The 22,942-nt window shown below is 40.5% G+C and overlaps 2 protein-coding genes across 9 annotated transcripts; both read left to right on the top strand.

Moving 5' to 3' along the window:
* The first annotated feature begins 1,846 nt into the window (after positions 1–1,846).
* Positions 1,847–21,952, top strand: LOC115616943. Of its 6 annotated transcripts, XM_030506814.1 has the most exons (4): positions 1,847–2,679; positions 6,576–6,718; positions 9,222–10,610; positions 19,413–21,952. In XM_030506814.1, exon 3 carries the CDS (start codon positions 9,283–9,285, stop codon positions 10,600–10,602), a length of 1,320 nt encoding a protein of 439 aa, XP_030362674.1. In that variant the 5' UTR covers positions 1,847–2,679; positions 6,576–6,718; positions 9,222–9,282; the 3' UTR covers positions 10,603–10,610; positions 19,413–21,952. The 6 variants fall into 6 exon arrangements, with proteins under 6 accessions (XP_030362674.1, XP_030362669.1, XP_030362672.1 ...); XM_030506809.1 differs by lacking the exon at positions 19,413–21,952 and having other exon boundaries at positions 1,849–2,679; positions 9,222–11,303; XM_030506811.1 differs by lacking the exons at positions 1,847–2,679; positions 19,413–21,952 and adding an exon at positions 2,704–2,842 and having other exon boundaries at positions 9,222–11,303.
* LOC115616941 lies at positions 11,940–21,952 on the top strand. Of its 3 annotated transcripts, none has more exons than XM_030506804.1 (2): positions 11,940–12,068; positions 18,049–21,952. In XM_030506804.1, the coding sequence occupies exon 2, from the start codon at positions 18,049–18,051 to the stop codon at positions 19,402–19,404; it is 1,356 nt and encodes a 451-aa protein (XP_030362664.1). In that variant the 5' UTR covers positions 11,940–12,068; the 3' UTR covers positions 19,405–21,952. The 3 variants fall into 3 exon arrangements, with proteins under 3 accessions (XP_030362664.1, XP_030362662.1, XP_030362663.1); XM_030506802.1 differs by lacking the exon at positions 11,940–12,068 and adding an exon at positions 12,685–15,532; XM_030506803.1 differs by lacking the exon at positions 11,940–12,068 and adding an exon at positions 15,771–16,367.
* Positions 21,953–22,942: the final 990 nt, after the last annotated feature.

Genomic DNA, 22,942 nt, shown 5'->3' on the forward strand with positions numbered 1-22,942 from the left:
AAACAGGAAGACTGGTTTGGGGTTTTTTTAATTGCTTTGTAGTCCTGGAAATCACTTGGATCTGTACAGCTTTTCTCCAGGGTCATGTCCAGTGTTTCACTGTAAATATTTCTTAAGGGAAGCATCAGTAAGTGTCTCTTAGATCTACCAAATGGCTCTTTGCACTGATAGCATCAGTTTAAATGGAAAAATTCTTTGAAATTCCTCTCCTCCCTGTAGACAACAGGATAAAAAATAAACAAAGTGAGGCATTAGGAAGGAAAGGCAACAATCACTACATGCCAGATTGTCTCTGTAACAATAATAATGGCAAATTGCAGGGGAGTAAAAGGACTGCTTTCTGCATTTCAGTATTTCGCTATAAAGGAACATGCTTTCATGATGAAACACCCAAAGATGTGTACCGAAGAGCTCGTTAAATGCTGCTAATGTCCAAGACATTTATTTTGTAACCTGGGAGAGAAAAACCAAAAGGAAATCTTTAATAAGTTTGTTCCTACTTTAGATGCCAGGCTGTGCTGGGTATGTGAGTGAGGGCACTGGTAAATGGCATTTATTTTTGTTCTGAAATCAGTAATGGTGGTTGTATTTCTATAGCTGTGATCTACTACTGTGAACATTTATTTACCAGATTCTGAAATTCTCTTTCCTTAGGGGGAGTGTAAAGAAAAAAGAAGTCAAAGTTCACATGTCTCAGCAGACCTCAGATGTGAGAGTAACTCAGATAAGCATATTAGGAAGGATGAAAACGCCCGTTTTACGTCAACTAAAACACAGTTGTGCATAAGAAAATGCGGATAGTAATGAATTGGAGGAAGTATCCTTTATATTTCTGGACTTGTCTGTAGCCATGCTCTTACTGCCAGAAATCAGCTTTTCAGATTTAAGGAAGAGTAGATTGTGTTCTAAGTGATTATTTGCTTCCTATGGTCCCTGCTTTGGGTTTGCAAGCACGTTGTAACCAAGTAAAAAGCGAACAAGCAAGATCAGAAAGCAAATCCATTTGTTGTAGTGTACGTATAGAGAAAAGTGTAGCCAATTCTGCAGAATAAAAAAAGTAAGTAAGCAGCTAGATAAATTATTTTACATCTGATTTGTTAATCGATACCACTAAATAAAACAATAACTTTTTGAACACATAGGAACATCCTCGAACCCTGGAAACACTGGAAAGTAGTTGTAGCAAAATGGTTACCATTGCTTGCAATAATACAAAACTGGTTATGTGAACCTGTTTGACACGAACACAATGAATGTATGTCTTGTCTTTTAGAGGGTAACGTCATACTCTGTCATGAGGCAAAGGCAAGGAAATGGAAAGCAAGGTAAGGGGCAGCCAGTTGGTGCAGGAATGAGTAGGTGAAGATTAAAGAAAAAAAACGAACCAAAAACCCCTAATTTCTTTTCAATTACAAGATGTTCTTTGCCGCCTTCAAGTACAGCATACTCGGAAGTCCAGCTAGTCCTGCCTGCATTGTTTAGTAGCAGAATTGTTTTAATTCTTTCAACAGTTGGGAGTGGGGGAGGGAATAGTTTCTATTTTGTTTACCAGCCTCAAAGAAGGTTGGTTTGTAACTGCTGAGGAGACTTGATCTTCAGATCTTGAGGGTGAATGCAGGTGGCAGAGTAAAAGCATGTGTTTGCACAGCTACTGAGTTACAAAAGTTACTTAAAAACACCGTTTTTGCAGCCATGTTTTTGGATCACTGTGTGAAGCTGAGCACCTTGTATGTTGTATCTGAGAGTTAATATAATTTAGTGTTTTGCATAGATTGTTTCCTACAGAAGCATCGCATGTGCTGAACCCCTCCACAGCCAGAGAGGGCTTCCTAGGTCCTACAGCAGCACAAACAAGGATGTTTGCATGGTAGTTCAGATGTGACTAATTTTTAAAGAACTAAAAAGGTTTTTTCCCCTGTATATATTTGCAGAAAGGGAGAGGAAATGTGGGGCACACACAGACAGGGAACAAAATTCACACTTGGGCTTACCCCGCACTGCTAACCTTGGCATGCACTATGAGGAGCACAGGGCTCCATCAGCCCTAAAGAGATCACCAAGTGGTGAATTTAAAGCTTTCCTGAATTTGCTGAACTGAGTAAAGGGGGAATGAGAGAAGAAAGGGCCTTAAGGGGGACGTGGTTGGGTTTTTATTTTTCTCCTCCAGTTATTATTTTGTAAATCCTTCTCATGAGGTACTTTGCTTATGCTTTAAGGTAAATGGGCCAGGCAAGTCCTTTGTGTCTGTGAGTGAACCCTTTAGTCTCCCTTCTTACCTGTCTCTGAAGTTTACCGTTTCTCTTACCTTTCACCAGGCAGAATAAACAGAAATGCTCAGTGAACTTTCTGTTTCCACAGAAACACTGAAACTTGTCAGTATATTTCAGGATGGTTTTTAACATGTTCAAACATTCCTCTCTCTCTCTAGTTAATTAACAATTAATGTAGCCACCAAGGAAAGCTCTGCCAGGAAAGAGGGACACATCGTTACAAAGTCCAACTGACAATGGCCTGGTTCCTTCTGTTGGTGATTTACACAAAGTCACAACGGATCAGACTGAGAGACGCCTCTTGCTGACCCCCACTCTTCCTTCAGTTTAGTAATCTCCTGACATCATGATAGGGACCATGAGAAGAGACCTAGAATGGAGATTTCACTGAAGAAACTGGAAGTCAAAGGTAACTATAGATGTTTGGAGTCACCTCCAAGTACAAGGTTTTCCTTTAGAAAAGGACTAGGCATGAGCACAAGCCCTTTGGAAAACCCAGAGTGCCCAGCGCAAACTGCTGCAGCTCTGGTGGTGTGGTACAGCTCTATGAAAGTAAATGTGAAGTCTTAAAGGTGAAAGACTTTCTTTTCCTAATAATGATTTGTTTTATCATGACGTTGGTGGGGATTTGTGTTGGGTTTTGGTGGGTTTTTTTAAGTAACTGGCGGTCCCAGCTGCCTGTTGCTTTCAGAGCCACCAGCCCTCGCTGCTCTGACACATTATATGTGATGGGCTGAATGCTGAGACGTGGAGACTTCCACAGCTGAGATGGATTCTAGGCCTAGTTTATGTCTTTTCGGGGCGGGGGGGGGGGGGGGGGGGGGAGGGGGAGAGAAAAATGAGGAGGAGGGAAGCAGAAATGTGTGTTTGTAGCAAAAATACGAAACATTTCTGAAGTTGCACAGTGGCATAGGTGGATTTTGCAAGAACAGATGTGTGGGGAGATAGGATGAGGAAAGAGTAGGCTGTCGTTACGTTCAGGAAGAGAAAACAATGACAGACTGGTTGCTTAACTATCTGAAACGGGTTATTTAGCAAGAATAATTACCTTCTTTTTTTGTCCAAATAAAAGGTAAAAAGAATGCCAGAAAAAAAGATGAAAATGAAGCTGCTGCCTGGCTGTGTTACTTCATTCCTCTTGGTAATTTTGTACAAGTATAAACTAATTTCACTTTTGTTTCTGCCAAGTTTCTCTCTCTAGTTCATATGTATTGGTTACAGTCACCAAAGAAGAATGTGCCACTAGTGTTATAAATTGCATTATTACCTAAAGAACTTTTGATACAATTAAACAAAAGTGCAAGATGGTATAAAACATAACACAGTGGGTAAGATAGTGCCAAGTATTTGGTTTCCTTGTCAATAACGGAAATGCAAATTATTAGCGCAGGGAAATTACTAAAATTTGCGTATTAGGAAAACACAGTCGACAGCCAAATTTCAGTGACAAAATTCTGTTTAGTATGAATCTCTCTTCTGCACAGAAAAGCTGCAGACAGCTAGTTAAAATTGTCTTAGTACAGACTTTTCTAGTCCTCACACTAAAACCAAGAGATGAGATTTGAAGATTTCCAGTCAGGTGCCTACAAGTGTTTGCCTGAAAGTTCTCCAGAAGTGAGTGTGTGTGCACTGCAGCCCTTGCTGCTCAAGTGCTTCACAACCTGAACCTACTGAGAAAAAGAAAACAAGACTGTAGCGCTTTTAGGGCAGGGTCCCTCTTGACATTAGTCTACTGAAGAGTATAATTAATACTAGGTAGCTGTAGCACTGTTCACTCCAAACCTTTTAAAACAAACATACAAAAATTCAAAACCTTACCTAACGCTCTTATAACCTTTACATTTAGTGATGGGGGAGTTATTTATTAGTGTGTTTTTGAAACCTTGTAAATGAGAATTTCACAGATCCTGATAGTTTTATAGTGGCATCTGTTGCTTATGCTGCTGAGCAGTAACAGGCTGAATACGGGAAAGATTTGACTGCATTGCTAACTAAACACTGTAAGTCCACAACTTTTCCCAGGAATTAGCAACTTGGTTCCATCAACTCACATACGCAGGCAAATCATGAAATACTACTTTCATAACAATCCCTGCAGTTATCATCATAATATTCAAATATAATACATGAGTTACTGGCAACCTTCTTCAACCTTTGAAAAACTTTTATAATGAAAGGTACGATCCAGGTCAGAGCTCTCAATCTGCCTTCTGAGAAGAGTCAGTCGGCTCTTCATGTTACAGCTCACATCAGTACAACGTGTGTTACGAGAAGAGATAAATCAGCAGAGGTGATGTGCTGCTTACTTCTTCCCCTCCCTTGCCCCTCAGCTGACTTCTTCTGAAGTGAAAGGCAAACGTAAATTCAGACTCCTTTTGCAAATAGTTCCAGTAAGGACTTCTTAAATAATAATAGCATGGTTTAGAATTCAAGGAAATTTAACAACATATATGTTTGAAAATGTTGACCTAGTGATTCTGCTGACAAAATGGGCTTAAAGGAGATCAAAAGTTCTAATATTGAACTGAACTAAGTCAACGTGTGGCAAAGGGAAATGGCTATTAGTCATGTAATAAATGGTTTTGCTTAGTATCCAAGTTACTAATGGATTCCTGAGGCTACCTTAGTTGTTGTTACCTTGTTTTACTTGGAAAAAAAAACCCTGTGTAAAGACTTGTTAACATTGCCATTGCAATTCCATAGCAATGTTACCTAAAGGGCACAACCACGTAACACAAGCAGCTACGCTTTAGACAGGAGCTGGGGTGGACACTTTTTTCTGGTGGTTTTACTCCCAGACAATGCTGAAGAACTTCTAAGGTTGTTGAAAACTGCATGTTTCTTCTGTTGATTTATATTTATCTATTTATTTTGCCATGACTGTGCTGACAACAGGATGGTAGAGAAACAAGTAAATGTAAATAACAGTAAAAATTGCTGGGGAATGTTTATTGTTCCCCTTGAGGTGAATTAAACACATCTGTGCTTAATTACAGAGAGATTTAATGAACAATGCATTGAACATCCCATCACCATAAGCAGTTCTACAAGGAGTCAGCAAAGGTACAACATGAGCCACGTCTGTATGTGCCTTTGTGTGAGCGCTGATCCTCTGAGTCTTGGCACACACGTGATGTGACAGTTACTGCAGCAGGTCTTATTGGCAAGGGAGAGTTTTCTCCCTTAGATGGAGTCATTCTGTTTCTGGTCCTTGCTGCCACACAGCTTAACCCATTTGAGAGTGAGGCATCCTTGCCCTCCATGCCAGATCGTTCCTTAGTCACAAATTACCACTACTGAGTAATGGTTACAGTTTGAATTTCCCCTTTAAAATACTTCAGCTGTAATCACGCTACTGATGCAATTTCCCTTTTCCCATCTAAGACAGCTGAAGATGTGTCTTTCCATAGAAATAAAAATTATTTAAACTAAGAATTGCAAGCACTCCTATTAAAAGACAGGAAGATCTTTGTCTCTCTAAACAGCTAGTAAGGTAGGCAAATCCAGGTTTTGGCCCAGAATAAATCATTCTGTTCTTCTGCATGTCTACCCAGTCTACTTCCATTTAAGTTACTATTTATATTAGCTATTAATACAGCCCCACCAGCCAATCAGTTGTTGACTCAAGTTATGCAGCAGCCTTCCAATACATAAAGGTAGGCTTACCAGAAATCTGGAGAGGGACTTCTTACTGTTGCATGGAGTGACAGGACAAGGCAGAATGGCTTTAAAGTTACAGAGGGGAGATTTACACTGGCTATAAGGAAGAAGTTCTTTACTGTGAGGTTGCCCAGAGAAGCTGTGGCTGCCCCATCCTTGGCAGTGTTCAAGGCCAGGTTGGACACAGGGGCTTGGGGCAACCTGCTCTAGTGGAAGGTGTCCCTGCCTGTGGCAGAGGTTGGAGCTGGATGAGCTTTAAGGTCCCTTCCGACCCAAACCATTCTATGATTCTACTATTTCAGACACCTGCTGTGGTAGATTTAAGGTTGATGTGATGAAATACTAGGTTTTATTTTTTTGGTCCCACAACTGTGCACACAATTGCTGTGTTGATTTTGTGTCACTAGAAAGTGAAAGAGAGAATTTTAACAGGGGAAGTTTAGCTGAAAACTCCCCAAAATTATGATCTATCATTCTGCCAGTTAATAAACGTGACTGTTGAGAGGCTGAGATGGTATAAACATCAATTGAAAAATGTGTCATTTAATTAAGTTAAAGTTGCTTATGTGAGAAAAGTGAGTGAACAGAACAGAAAGCAAATTGATTTGCCGTACAGGAAACTACAAGTCACGGGATTTCCCACAGGCTGTCAAAAGTACTAATAGAATTGTAGAGGAAGCAGATGTTGGGGAGCGAGCAAGGTTGCAAGGTCTCTCCTATCAGTGGAAGCATAAAACAGAATTGGAGCACTGGAAAGCATGAAGTGCTAGATAAAGAGGCTCGAAACTGTGAGTAAATGCACTGTCATTTGATTCCTCTTATGTTAAGGAGGGCACAATTTTATGCGTTCTGGTGAAATACCGACGTTGCACATAGCAAACATAAACTCCGTTGTTTTCTCTTTACATAACAACTGAAAAATGTTGAGGTGTTACCTAACTGTTCCAGGTAAAATGGGTGTCAGATTTATAAAGTTTCACTAAAAGCAAGATATTAAAAGCAAGGCTTTTATTTTTTTGTGCGAATAAGTTTCTTGAACTGTGTTGATATAACATATCTTGCAGTAAAAAGTCGTCTTCAAGTTTCTTCTCTTTCCTGTAAGTGATATTAATCTGAACAGGCAGAGAAGGTCCAGAGTCGCTGAGGTATTTTAAAACTCTTCTTTTAAAGAGGAGGGATATTTTTCTGTTTCAGAGCACACAAATATTTCATTCAGTAACGGAGGCCACAGTGATATCAGACACAGTGAAACAGCGGTCGTTTGCTCAGTTTTGGGATATTGTCTTACATGAAGTGAGGCTTTGCCAACATGTTCATTTGAACAGAGGACAGTACAAAGCAGTACAATAAGTACCTCTTAAAAACTTCACATGTATAATCCTTTATCAGAATGACAGTGGCTAGTTCTGCTTAGAAATTATTTCTCTGGGAAATAGTTGAAATGCTGGATTTTTTTAATGAACTTAAAGAAGAGAAACTTAGCATTTTTAGTCCCCTTGTTCAGTGGACAGCAGCTAATGGTTGCAGCTTGTGGATTCCAAAAGAGGTGGCACAAGCCTGAACCCAGAATCATATTTCATATTTAGGAACTGATGCCGTTTCTTCGGAAAACAACTAATTTCCCTTTGAGCAGGTCAGGACAAAAAACAGAAATGGGGTGAAAGTTAGCAACCACTGGAGGTTTCCAGACACTCCCCTTTTTGAGGAGAAAACACTAGATTATTTAAACAGTGTATGTAGATCTCTGTGTGCCTCTATCGTTTTTATAGACTACTTCATGTAAAAGGGACTTACTTGTTTGTTTATTGTCCTTGTCTGTGAAGTTTTTACTCACAGTCACCATTCATGCCCTGGCAGGCCTCTGGTTTCCAAGAAGAATGCTAGTTTAGTTTTTTCCAGATCAAATGCTTCATACTACTTTTGGCATGCTAAAACTACTCGTTGTTGTTAGTCTAAAAATAAGCGATTAGGATGAATTTGCATTGCCCGAATTGGGAAACACATGCATACAAAACTCATGAAGAGAAACAATATCAAAACGTTGTTCACACATAGTTGAAACAGATTGTTTCGCGTAGAAAGCGTGAGATGCAAGGGAACATCTGAGCGAAGTTCCTCCTTTATGTAACTTGTATGTAAAACTAAGATGGAGACTTCTGTGCAGATGCATATACAGGAATTGCTGTCTTTTTATATGGGCTAGAAAGTAGTACTTGCCATGGGTGGATTTTAAGATTAGGTCTTTATTGCAGGAGGAGAATACTGGTTTTCTAATATTCCTTACATCTTAAAAATGCAATTTTTATGTAAATTTCCCAAGCCTGATTTAACAGGAAATTTTTAAGGTGTATTTCTGCCTGGTGTAAGACTGACAGTTGAAAACATATTTCACCAAAACAGTGTAATGATCTTTGCACTTAGCATCTGTATCAAAAACCTCCAAACAACTGAACGCTGTATTTCTGTAAATAAATGTGACAGACATTAATGATGAGGACCTTTATTAGTGCTTTGTTTCATCTCACGCTTTCATAAATTTGTCCCATCTCTTATGCAGTAGATCATCCTCCCCAGAAAAGTTTATATCAGGATTCTGTGATGATCTCTACCTTCCTCAGTCACTTTGAGTCCTACTGAAAACAACGGTGGATTTAGAACTGTGGTCTGAGACTTGGCATCTTTAGTGGCAAAAGCAATGTACATTTAAGGTAATCTCAGCCCTCTGATCAAGTGAAAAGGTCATTGGTTTCAAACCTCTTTTATTAGATAATGTTGACTACCATAAGATCCTACTAGGCTCTGAAAACATTTTCGTTGTGACTTAGTCAGGAAACTGAGAGACTGTAACAATACAAAAAAAGGCAGTTTGAATTTCTGTTCATAGCACCTTTAGTTAGGAAAAAGAGGGGAAAGGATAACTCTACAGTTTTACAAGCTTCTTGGAATACCAAAAGATAGAGATTGTGGGTTTTCACGAACATAACATTTCTTCCAGGCCTTAAAGTGATTCAAATTACACTGTATTACCATTGCTATAAACTAAACAGCTGAAACTGTTGTACTGGGCCCAAATGTAGAGTAAAATATAATAAAGTTTGGAATGAGAAAGTGTAAGAGGATGTCTCATTTTTTTTCCAAACCTGTATGAAAGGTCAGATTTTCATACTGAAGTCTGAAGTATCAAAACAGTAACTACCGTGTTTAAGAGAATATAGTTGGATAGAAAACATTCCTCCTTTTTTGGCAAATCTCTGAAAATGTGGGGGGTTTGTGTGTTTGTTTTTGTTTTAGGGAAAGTGAACAGAAGACTGACTGTAAAGACCTGTGAAGTTCCAGATTGTGAAATTCAGCAATGATACACTGTGGAAAGAAACGTATTTGTGCTGTTGTCACATGTATTCTTATTTTTGCAACTGCTTTAATCTGTTCCTGGAAAGATCCTCAGCTACCAAATAACTTAACTAGAAAAATCTTCCCCAAGGTAACAACTGCCAGTCCAGCAGGTCGGCTTTGTAGGGGAAAACCTGCTCAAGATGTTATAACACCATTAACAGATAACAGAACTTTTATTATATCCCCGTACTTTGACAACAGAGAAAGCAAAGTCACTCGTGTGATTGGGATTGTTCACCACGAAGATGTAAAACAACTGTTCTGCTGGTTCTGCTGTCAGCCCGATGGAAAGATCTATGTATCAAAAGCAACAATCGATGTTCACTCGGACAGATTTGGGTTCCCTTATGGAGCAGCAGATATAGTTTGTTTGGAACCCGAAAGCTGCGACCCAACGCATGTATCCATTCACCAGTCTCCGCTTGGAAATATTGACCAGCTGCCAAGCTTTGAAATCAAAAACCGCAAGGCCGAGCCCTTCCCTGTTGACTTCACCGTGTGCATCTCTGCCATGTTTGGCCACTACAACAATGTCTTGCAGTTTATACAGAGCATGGAGATGTACAAGATTCTTGGGGTACAGAAAGTGGTGATCTATAAGAACAACTGCAGCCACCTGATGGAGAAAGTCTTGAGGTTTTATATGGAAGAAGGAACTGTAGAGATAATTCCCTGGCCAATAGACTCACACCTCAAGGTTTCTTCTAAATGGCACTTTTCTATGGATGAAAAAGACATTGGCTACTATGGACAAATCACAGCTCTAAATGACTGCATATACCGTAACATGCAGAGGAGCAAGTTTGTGGTTCTTAATGACGCTGATGAAATAATTCTGCCCCTTAAGCACCCAGACTGGAAAACCATGATGAGCAGCCTGCAGGAGCAGAACCCAGGGACTGCCGTTTTCCTCTTTGAGAACCATATCTTCCCAGAATCCGTGTCTACTCCCATGTTCAACATCTCATCCTGGAATACTGTGCCAGGTGTTAACATATTAAACCATGTTCACAGGGAGCCTGATAGGAAAGAAGTTTTCAATCTTAGGAAAATGATTGTTGATCCACGAAAAGTGGTTCAGACGTCAGTCCACTCTGTCCTACAGGCTTATGGGAACAGTGTGAATGTTCCCATGGATGTTGCCCTCATTTATCACTGTCGGATGCCTCTTCAAGGAAACCTTCCCAGAGAATCCCTCATCAGGGATACAACACTGTGGCGATACAACTCATCATTAATCACGAATGTTAACAAGGTGCTATATCAAACTGTACTGTAAGCTCAAAAGTGAAACTCAGGTTAGAAGAAGGAGGGAGAGTGAAGAGTTACCTGTGTTGTGGGGAGGCAGAGGAGAGAATCTGAAAATCATAAAATGAAATTCACTTCCACGTGAAGTTTACATCTGACAGAGGTTTAGGAGAACATCTCTTCTACGTACTGTACAAAGGTAAATGCATTTGATTTGTGAACTGAATCAAGGTATCCAGGGAAGAGATTTTCAAAACTGAAAAAATCTTTTGATCCAAGAAGGATGATTGAGGCCTCAGCCCACTAGTTTTCAGTCCAGTTTTCTGGGGATGTTTGCACGTGGTTGGAAAGGGCCTGATAACATTGTTGTTACGTGCCTTTGCAGGAAATCAGTGTGACATACCTCTTAGCAGGGATACATCCTCCTGGAGATACACATCTTTGGCTCTGAAACTTAACTGTGTTGGGTTGCTACAACTTTAAGTGCAGTAATGAAATTTAAAGGTGTTGCAATAGGCATTTAATGCCGTGTTCTCCCCAACAATAAATGCACTGTGTATTTAAGATCATCTAGTACTCACAGGAAGAAAGGTCTGTAACATACGGCCACCACCAGAAAAGATCCCATCCTCATATAGGGTCTCATATGAATGTATTTCGTTGTAGGAATGATTCAACTACCAGTTGCTGTCTCTAAAAAGTAAAAGTACTGGTGTGAACGACTGGGTTTATCATCTTTAACTATCACATTTTCCTTTGCTTTTTTAAAAGTGATTTGCAATTGGAGCTCACTTCTGCTTTTCCGTTTCACACAAGTTAATGAGGCGAAGTGCCAGCGAAACGCTGGGCTCGAGTCCGGAGCCCTCCTCCTCCGAGGCACAGCCTCTCCCTGCACACTCTTGCTCCCCGTGCTGTTTATCCCCGCGATGCTCTATGCGGGGCGGTCCCCGGCGCTCCCGGCACCGGCCGCCGCGTTGCTCCGCTCCCGGTTTTGCGCGGGGTCTCCGCGATAAACGCACCGGGGAACCCGCGGCGGTGGCGGAACGGCCGCAAGGCGCGGGCGGGGCGGGGCTGCGCTGCCCGGTGACCCGCACGGTACGCGCCGGGGCTCGCAGGGTCTCTCCGCCCGCCCGCCCGCAGCCGCCGCCTCTCCCTGCGCTGCGGGGTCAGCGGGGCTGGCGCAGCACGGGGGGGGCCGGCGGCCGCTGCTGGTATCCGGTGCTGCCCCAATGCCCCCTCCACACCCTGCGCCGGGAAAGGCGATCCCGCCGGATGGAGGATGCGGGAAGCAGTGGGACATGAGGCTGCTGCCGGCACGTCCGTCTGGTCACACCGCGGGCACTGCGGAGGGTGTCGGGCGGCGGCTCCTGCTCAGGGTCCTGTGACCGGCATCGCTAGCAAAAGAGGCTCGGCGGCTCGGGACCTTGTTTCCACTCAAGAAATAACAAATCAGATGGTGCTCAGCTGTAGCAGGTTTTTTTGGGGTACTGTTTAACGGTTTAAGGGTAAGTTAAAGGTGTATGTTAATTGCACAACCCAAATTTTTGAAGTCTCGCCCTCCAAACTTGGAGTTTAATTTTAGATTTAAAGAACGCGTACCTCCTCGCAAGAGTGGTTTCAGCCTGTGTTGTGGGTTAACCCTAGGCAGCGAAGTATCGCACAGCTGCTCACTCACTACCTTCATCCTCCTCCCCCAGCAGGATGGGGAAGAATGTCGGAAGGGCAAAAGTAAGCCAAGCTGTGGGTTGAGATAATTTAAGAGTTAAAGCAAAACTGCATGCACAGGCAAAGCAAGATAAGGAATTTACTCGCCACTTCCCATCAGTCGGTAGGGGTTTAGCCCTTTCCAGGAAAGCAGGGCTCCATGAGGTAGAACAGTGACTTGGGAAGACAAATGCCATAATGCTGCCTGTCTTTCCCTTCCTTCTTCTTCCCCCAGCTTTAACTGCTGCCACCGCATCTGGAACAGGCCTTTGGTCAGTCTGGTTCAGCAGTCCTGGCTGTGTCCCCTGCAGACTTGTGCTGCCTTACACCTGGGACAGGAAGGAGGGAGCAGCACGGGAAACAGAGGTGGCCTTGACGCTGTGTAAGCGCTGTTCAAGCTCAGCTAAAACATGAATGTGTTTAAAGTTTGGTCACAAATCTAAAGCACAGCCCGTTACAACGTGCTAAGAAGAAAATTAACTGTGTCCCAGCTCAAACAAGTGCAGTGTGAAAGACACACAGTTGAAAGAACAACCTTTTAAATGTTGTCATGCCTGAGCAGTTCCTCCTCAAAGGACACAATGTCTGATTATTTACAATAGCAGAAACTTGCCTTAGGGATGTACAGTGGATTATAGTGGAGAAGTTTATGACTGGTCAGGGAAACTTGTGGTTTGTCAGTTCTAACGGCACAAATTAAGAATATGGCACCAGTGTCTGGCTTCCCTGCTTGTGTTTAGAATAGAAATGGCCAGCTTAAACTTCTTTTAGAGCAGTATTTTATGAATAGTGGGATAATACTGCACTCAGCTTAATATGCTTCTGACTTTGGATTGTATAAGAGAGGAACACTGGTGTTTCAAAGAGTCTTTCTGGAAAAAAGATTAGCTTTCAAAAGATTAGCATCAGACAATCTAGGTAAAGATGGTAAATGATTGTTAGCCTTTGGAATTTTTATTTAAGTACCAGTTTGTTACTTTTGGAGAAAAAACATAAACCAGAGGATAGAGAATAACTTGTTTCCAGAAATAAGAAATTAATAAGGCTGTTTGTTAATGGTGACTTTTTAGTTAGGCCCTGGATAAACCAAGGATTAGGCTGTTTATTCTTTGTATACTGTTGAATCTAATACTGCATATTAGGGACTGAAACTTTGCAGTTGCCTCCTCTCAATTGTCCCCCATCCTCACCCTAGCTTGGGAGATAATGTAGTAAGCTGAGAGTTACCAAAAATCAAACTCAATGTGGGCATTGCAGAGATACTGAAACGAGCAGCATAGAAGGTCTTCAGCTGTCTCAGTGCAAAGAAAGCAAATTACAAAGGAAAGCCACAATGCAGAGAGCATGTGAGGGAGATTAGACCTAGGAATGGCTCTTGAGCTAAATTAGCACTTTGTTCCACCTTTTCTTAAGGACAGTTCTAATTGTGGATGGTTAAAGAAAGATGATGGAAAAGAAGGTTTGAAAATAGAAGTTGTACAGCAGAGGTAAAAACAGTATTCCAATTAGAAGGTGATACTGAATAATTTCCATTCCAAAAATGTAAGACAGGCAAGATATTAAAGAACCTATAATGGGTGTTTAATAAATATGGCAAAAGAAAGGATGAGCAGCTCCTTGGTTTAGGGAGGCAAAAAAAACCCCTGATTTAAATATATGGAAGCTTGTAAGTGCACTCTTGGTCACATACAAGGTTTTAGAGTAGGTTTCAGAAGCAATATGGCAAAAGAAATAAGGAGAAATGTGATTAATTTGAGTGACCTGATCTATTGAAAGATGTCCCTGCCCACAGCAGGGGTTGGAACTAGGTGATCTTTAAAGGTCCTGTCCAACCCAAACCATTCTATGACACTGTGATCCTAACTGGGGCAAGAGTTCTTTAGTATGACCTTGCCAATGAAGAAAACACATTGTGTAACTGCACCCGGCTGAAAGACTGGCTGGATGTGTTAATCGGTGGCTGACGACAAGATTAGATGTATCTGTGCAGTGTGATGCATCTGCAAAAAATACAATCCTAGCATATGTTGAGAAAGAAAATTTCCAACAATGGTGAGGGCTTGTCACTGTCACGTACAAATGGACAAGGAACAGAGATTTCTGGTCTCCTGTGCTAGAGGTTGATTGAAACTGGGCCAATTGCACACAAGCAGCTGGTCAAAGAAGAGTGTTTCTTAGGAAGTGGTATTAGAACTGTCTTGTTTAATGGAAAAGTAGGAGGTGATGTGACTGCAGTCCAGGAGGAAGAAAGGCTCTTTACTATTAAGGGGAATACTGAAAGAGAACAAACTGATGCCGAGTAGCCACTGATACCATTAGCTAATTTAGTATTAAAGCAAATCTGTGTAATTCGTATCATGTTCTATCTGAATAGTAATTAGAATTAAAAGACACTAAACCAGAATGAATTATTGTTGTTATTCTTACATGCTGGAAATATATTTTTTAAGTTAAAATTTGCCAAGTCCTCTCTGTAGTGAAGAAACACGAATGTAATGTTCCTAATTAATCTGACTGTATGTATTTTCTGACTACACATCTGTGCTGTTAATTTCAAGGGACAAAATTCATGAGTCGTGTTGGGAAAACCATGAATTTAACTCAAATAATTACATATTTCTGTAAGATTCTGTGTTCTGGTGTGTCTCGAGTTCTGTATTTTGCTCTTTCTTTCTGCTTCTAGAACCTTCTGTAGTTTCAGATATCTCTCATACTTACTCATCAGAATCTGTATCTCCCTATTTTAATTAGGCCTATGGTATGTTACTAAAGAAATGATTGCCCAAGAAGCACTGATATATAGTACATTTTTCTAGTTCTCTTTAAGAAAGTATGTGAACTGTGGCTATATCAACACACAGCATTCAATTCCAGAAGGAAATTAAGTAGCCTTAAAAAAAATCCCCCGAGTGCTTAGGTTTGATTTGCTTCAGCAACCCCATACTCAAGTTTGTAATTTATAAGTTAATGGGAGGCAACTGTATGCTTTACCCCAGAGAGGGAAAACTTGTTTTTCCTGTAGGTGTGGCTGCTGTTACTGACATTAAAGAACATGAAGCATGGAAATGAAATGTATCGGCAAGGTATCGTACCAGCAGTTTTTGCCTCAGCGTTGTTCGGAATTGAATACCTCCTGCAATTTATCTTAAAAACATTTATGTTTTTGCCTGGTTACCATAAACAATCTGTAGGTTATACCTTAGCAAAAAATAAATGAAGAACTGAACAGAACTTCACCCGGCTATCTGCTTTAAAAGGTACTTTTTCCTTTCTGATGTTCACTGCTCAAAACACTGTTGAAAAGGTATAATTTTAATTGTTTGTTATTTATAGCTAGCAAAAGCAGAAGAAACAACAGGTAATAAATGAAATTGTATTATTTAATGTTGACATGTTTTGCTATTTCTCTAGTAAAAACTGTTTGTAAGACTGAATAAGATTTTAAATCATAAATAGGTAAAGACCGAGATAAAAATGTTAAATATGACCTACTCTATGTTGGAAGAATGCTGGGAATAAGAATGTTCAGGGGAACCTTTTTGTTTAATGAAACCATTCATGTTTAATGAAAAGACTTAGAAAATTGGAGTTGTTCTCAGCCACAAATCTCCAGCAGAAAGTTGTGTAACAGTATCAGGCTCTTACCCTGTATTTGCAGTTCTGCTCTAAATTGTAAGGACTTCTGGGGGGGGGATACTTAGAGACAGAACAGTCAGTGCTGGCAGTTGTGCTTTGTGTCAAGTGCGATGTAGTGAGATTTCTGGTGCTCTATGACTGTTTCAGTGTGTAAAGCAGTTTCTTGGTGGCTGGAAAGGCTGCTATAAATCACATCAGCTTTGGCAAATGGGGCATTTTAGCAAGTATGTCATGATAACAGTTCTCCTTACTTTTTCAGGAAAGAGCAGTTGTGAAAATACTGCACATTTTTCTGAAGGCATGGACTGTTATTTTTTGCCTAAATTTGAGATTCAGAAGCGAGATTGCTGTATTCAGAAGCCAGGTTTTACTGTTTGGGAAACACTGTGTTTAAGCAGAACACCAGACTCCAGGGGAAATTTTCAACCTAAGTAGTGAAGTTGCCAAGGAATTTAGGTACTTCCAAAGTTACGAAGCTGTCAAGTATGATATCTGGATCATAACTATGGATTGAGGTTCTTTCTAGTTTTGTATCTATCTTTGAAAATGCTCATTTCCTGTTCCATCACAAAACTGTATTGAGACATGGACTCTCAAAAGAGCTTTACACAATGTGTGTGGGGGGGGGAATCAGATTTAATTATTATTTTAGAATAGACTGAGTAATATGCTTTGGAAAAAACATTGTTAGATATTTATCATGTGCATGTTCTCTGAAGATACCTAGATTAATAAGTACTTAAGCAAGTGATTTTATTAAGTCTCGAGAAGTAAGTGAGAGGACAAGAAATATGAGAAACTTCCAATACCTGCTGCACTTATGACGTTACTACCTGTTCTAGCTATAAAATATAAACCTAGAAATCTGGGCCTTTTAATGGTATGGTTTATTTTTTTTCTCAGGAGCTGGCTTTATGCAGCAATGACATGTCTATTAGAAACATTTCCTTCATCTTGTGCAATTGAATCACTTTATTGCATCTTGGCATTTTACCCTACATTTCTTGCGGGCAGTCAGGGCTATCAGTCCAGTTTTCTGATCTAACATGAATCTGATTAATCTGGGGCACTCTTCTTCCAAGAATCCCTGTGGTACAAGCAGGCCTTTGAAGAGACTTGCTGTCACCTTATAGATCATATCTGGATGCCTAAAGATGAGTTTGTAGGGGAAACTTCAATTTGGGCTGATTTACACAAATTACTGCTTGAAATTGCCATGAGTTCCCTGTCAGGCATGAACACTTGCTAGCATGAGTGCTCCTAAAGGCTTTGGCCAGTCTCTAGGAGACATCCAGTACTTGGGGATGTCTATCTGTTCCTGCAGCAGCAAGAGATTAAGACCTGACCCTCAAGCCATGACAGGATCTGAGCCAGCACTAAGGCAGTGTGAGGAGGCCCACATTTCTAGCAAGCACAATATGAGGTGACATTTCTCTGCCTTGTACAGTGCTGAGTAGAGTAGAGCTAATAACTAAGAAGTTTTATACCTGCATAGGTTTCAATTTCTGCTGAATTGTATGAATTGACCTTCCTCTGTATGTATTGTCTCATCTGTGGTGAACTGCAAGTTAGGGAATTTATGTATTAGCAATTATATCTGGACCATCATGTGCAATCCCCAACTGCCTTGTTTTTTATGAACTCAGTTAATTCTGTATACATTTAATTTTTGTGTCTGCCCCTAACTTGTCTGTGAGAAGTCTGGTTGAGGGGGATTTTTCCTGTATAATTTACATTTACACCATGGGGAGGGAGGGGGAGGAAGAAAAGCTTTTGTTCTGTTTAAAAATCACTGCCTAATTGTTTAACTGGATATTCGAAAATGTGGCTTATAGAAAATAATGAATAATGCCTCCTTGTTCTCCTGTATATAGACCTGTATCATACTCTTTCACAGAATCCTCCATGTGCAGAAACCATTCCACACATCGACACAGAGGCATTCAGTGTTATATACACTATTGTGCAGCCCACTGACTGTGTGTTCTGTGATTGATTTTCATGAAAGACTAGTGGCTGGGTCTCTGATGAAGTCAGTGCACAATGCTACAGATTTGCCCCACATCTTGTTTGTGAAGTTCTTGAGCAATGATCATGAGTTCATATGATCTCATACTACATATTTTCTTTTCTACAGATGCGGCAGCATAAAGTGCAAGGACAAAGAAATGTGCATCCACATTTAGATACGTTCAAAATGTTCTGTGGTGGGAAAAAATCTTACTTTGCTGCTACCGTGTGCATTGTTACTCTAACTTCAATGGTCACACTTTCTTATCTTAGGTTACAGAGACCTTCTTACCTGCCAAAAATAATTTATGAAGTTAGCAAATGTAAAGGGAAAATTACCAATAGCACAATAACACCATTAACAGATAACAGAACTTTTATTATATCTCCATACTTTGACAACAGAGAAGACAAAGTCATTCGTGTGATTGGGATTGTTCACCACGAAGATGTAAAACAACTGTTCTGCTGGTTCTGCTGTCAGCCCGATGGAAAGATCTATGTATCGAAAGCAACAATCGATGTTCACTCGGACAGATTTGGGTTCCCTTACGGAGCAGCAGATATAGTTTGTTTGGAACCCGAAAGCTGCGACCCAACGCATGTATCCATTCACCAGTCTCCGCTTGGAAATATTGACCAGCTGCCAAGCTTTGAAATCAAAAACCGCAAGGCCGAGCCCTTCCCTGTTGACTTCACCGTGTGCATCTCTGCCATGTTTGGCCACTACAACAATGTCTTGCAGTTTATACAGAGCATGGAGATGTACAAGATTCTTGGGGTACAGAAAGTGGTGATCTATAAGAACAACTGCAGCCACCTGATGGAGAAAGTCTTGAGGTTTTATATGGAAGAAGGAACTGTAGAGATAATTCCCTGGCCAGTAAACTCACACCTCAAAGTTTCTTCTGAATGGCATTTCATGCATGATGGAACACACATTGGCTACTATGGACAAATCACAGCTCTAAATGACTGTATATACCGTAACATGCAGAGGAGCAAGTTTGTGGTTCTTAATGACGCTGATGAAATAATTCTTCCCCTTAAGCACCCAGACTGGAAAACCATGATGAGCAGCCTGCAGGAGCAGAACCCAGGGACTGCCGTTTTCCTCTTTGAGAACCATATCTTCCCAGAATCCGTGTCTACTCCCATGTTCAACATCTCATCCTGGAATACTGTGCCGGGTGTTAACATATTAAACCATGTTCACAGAGAGCCTGACAGGAAAGATGTAATAAATCCCAAGAAAATGATTGTTGATCCACGAAAAGTGGTTCAGACGTCAGTCCACTCTGTCCTACAGGCTTATGGGAACAGTGTGAATGTTCCCATGGATGTTGCCCTCGTTTATCACTGCCGGATGCCTCTTCAAGGAAACCTTCCCAGAGAATCCCTCATCAGGGATACAACACTGTGGCGATACAACTCATCGTTAATCATGAATGTTAACAAGGTGCTATATCAAACTGTACTGTAAGCTCAAAAGTGAAACCTCGGTTATAAGGAGGGAACATGAAGAGTTGCCTGTATCATGTGGAGGCAGAGGATATCATAAAGATCATTAAATAAAAATCACTTCCATGTGAAGTTTAAATCTTGCAGAGATTTAGAATAACAGCTTTTTAATGTGTTTTAGAAAGGTAAATGCATTTGATTTGTGAACTGAGGCATGGTACCTTGTAAGAGTCCACAGTGATCAAGTGCTGACTAATAACTGAGTTCCTCAGGTAAAGTCTCTACTGCAACCTTTTAAGATGTGTGAGCTGAGGCATAGTGAGAGGATAGCTCTTTTATATGCCTGTAACTATGAAGGGGCATTATTCAAGGCCTAGGAAGTGTCCATGCAGAAATTTGAAATTTAATTTACCGATTTCCAGCTTTCTCTCTTTTTCTGTTCCCATCCTCATATGTTTTAACTTGTACATGAACCTGTAAACTTCCTGAAGAAGGAATGAATTGGTTTTTGGTTATTTGTGTCTCTGAAGGACTTGGTGGTTAACAAAATACAGCTGTGTTTAGTGGTGCCTATTAAAAGATGGCTTGGGACAGCATCTCCCAGGTGAAGAGCATTAACACTGTAACTCATTCTAATCACACAGGCAGGATAAGAAAACCCACAGGCTATAGCACTGAAGCTGTCACTTGTTAGAGGTATTTCTTCTTAAGGGAAGTAGGAATTCGTAGCAGAGCCATGAGTCATTTAATGATCCCAAGCATCAATGCAGATGGTATTTCTTCTGGAAAATGTAAAATGAGGTTATTTTCAATTAAAAAAAAATAAAATAAAAATCAGTATTTCTCAACTGATTCATATAATGCAGAAGGTTGTACAGAGCTTTCAACCTATGTACAAAAAATACAACTATACTATAGTATTAATGTTGTTTAATTCTTGCAGTCTGTGTGTCACTGTTTGGGTACAGAATTTGTATGTGCCAAATTGAGTAAAAGGCAAACTAATACATTGTGAAAATAATTGAGCAAAATCTACCAGTTTCCATTGTAAGAAAAAGAACCTTTTATATTCTTGGAACTAGTGTTTGTTCAAGCGGTGATGTATTGTAACAGGAAGCTGTTGCAGTTTTGCCGATCCAAATGGCTGCTCAGCTGGGGCTTTGACACATGTAATTTTAAGAAGAATGGTGATCCCTTTTGTTACCCACAGCTGTTGTGAATTACTTAAGTGATAAGTGCTGAGTTGTGTTGGAAAGCTTTAAAACAGGCAAGGGCTACAGATTGATGTTGAAGGAACTGTGAACTGAAAAGCTGGCTGTGTCCAGGTGGAAAGATGGAAGAACAAATACTTATGGTACGTAACAGTTGTTGGTTTTTTTCTGTGACCTTGAAATTTCGTAACAAACTGTTTCTTCATGAAAATTAGATATCAGGTGGATTTTAGACCTTCCTGTGATGGGTAAGTTAAATTGTATTGCTTTCTTATATAGGTGTAAGGGTAGAGAAGCTGTGTCTTTTCCAACCCCTATCTAAAACCAGTGCTAAGTAGTTGCTAACTTCTGCCAAAGGGTCAGAAGGAAAGAAAAGCAAACAAACCCTATTTGCTCACTGTAGTTTCACAATTTCAGTCATATTTTTTCTGTTTTCTAAATGCTGTGTTCATTGTACTGATGGGGTGATGTATTAGAACCTTCTTATGAAGGGACATCTAGGGGCAGTTGTAGTCTGATACTGGTATGTGACAGAAGTGTGTGTGAGAGCAGCTGTGCTTGTTTTCATTTCTACACCAGCTTCATGTTTTCATTCATTTGTTTTGAGCTGTCATTAGTGGGTTAGTATCATTAGCTTGCAAATGTCCAGTGGAACTTTTAATTGGAAGTCTTCAAAAGACAGTCTGTAACTGTTTGCTAATTGCGTTTATAACAATCATCAGCTGCTATGTAACAGGCTACAACTTCATTTGTAAAGCTAAAGGGGTAGAAGAGCAGTTTTGTGTGTTATTGGATGCTTCTCATCATGGTTTTTTGTTTGCATTCTCTGGATAATGCTTCCCCACCCTATACCCACTGCCACCTTCCCTTCCCACCATTCTCTTTGGAAAGCTGAATTCAGCTCTCAGATCCCTTGTGCTCCGCCTTTCTGTGGCCTCTCATGGAACTTGCTCCAGTGTGTCAGTGTTTTGTACTGGCTAACACAACACTGGACTTGGATGTGGCTTTGAGCACAGAACAGAGGTGAAGAATCCCTTCTCTTGAACGTCTAGCTATGTACGTGTTAGTACAGCTCAGTATAGTTGGCCACCTTTGTCACAAGAGCATATTGCTAAATTTGTTGTGCAATAGCATTCCCAGGTCCTTCCCTGTAAGGCTGGTTTCTATGTAGTTGGCTCCAACCTGCCCGTTGTGTGGGATGACTGTGTCTCAGGTGAAGGAGTTGCTTTGGTTAAACTTCATGAGATGTCTGTCAGCCTACTTGTCCAGTTTGTTGAGACCCTTAGAGTTAGGATTCCCTGTGCTCTTGCATATTGATTGTTTCTCCTTCCCCTCTAAATAAATCAGTGTTGTTGGAAATTTCCTGAGAGACTGCATCATAAAGGTCACTATTAAAGTAATTAACCAGTTCTATCCCCTAAAGAACACTTCCATTAAGTGGTTTGCAATGTTTTATAGGTGGTCTGTCATTACATGGCTCCTTTAGAGTTAGCTGAGTTACTGCACACATCATACACAGTATAGTTACACTCACATTAAGAATGAGAACTGGGTTTCAAGAAAAATTATTGAAAGCTGTTTCATGTAAGCTTTCACTTTTGACTGAGAAAACAAAAGCTCTTGTGTGCCCCAGTGAGTGAAGGCTGTGAATTTGGCTTCCAGCTGGTAAAATCCTTGACTAAAAACGCATTTGAAACGTAAGTTTATGTGCATAAAGGTGGAAAACCAGTTACTTAAGACGAGCATTGTATTCCAGAGACACTACTGTCACTTCATACAATTCCGACTGCATCACTCAAATGCTGATTCTTGCATATAAAAATTTCCCTTTCACTGGTGTAATTTATACTGTATACAGTTGGGAACCTTGGCCTTTGTTCAGTACCAAGTATGGAATTAGGTTTCCTTGGATAGTGGAAAGAAAAAAACCATCACACTAACAACAGTAATGCCAGGCAGTTCAGGCAGCTTCAGCTTTTCTAGGATTTGAGCCAATCTTCATGAAAACTCATGTTTTCAAGTTGTGAAAACAGGAAAAAAAAGACATTAAGGGGACATTTTATTGTAAGGGAGGAGGGGAAACCAACCTAAAGCATTTCTAAACCAGGTGTTGTCATAGATACAGCTTTTAAGTACATGTCAAATACCACAAAAGTATGTGGATAGGCATTTGCTACTCAATAGTTAACTCGTGTGTACATCAGGTCTCCTATGACGATCAAAGCAAAAGACCTTTTCCTACTCTTATGCTTTTCTTCAGACTTTTACTTGTTTTCCCCAAGAGATGGGGCATTCTCACTGTTATTTGCCCCCACTTTCCAAATCTAGATGAAGTAACTACTTGAAGTG

The sequence above is a fragment of the Strigops habroptila genome, chromosome 15 (assembly GCF_004027225.2).
Source record: "Strigops habroptila isolate Jane chromosome 15, bStrHab1.2.pri, whole genome shotgun sequence".
NCBI classification, from domain to species: domain Eukaryota; kingdom Metazoa; phylum Chordata; class Aves; order Psittaciformes; family Psittacidae; genus Strigops; species Strigops habroptila.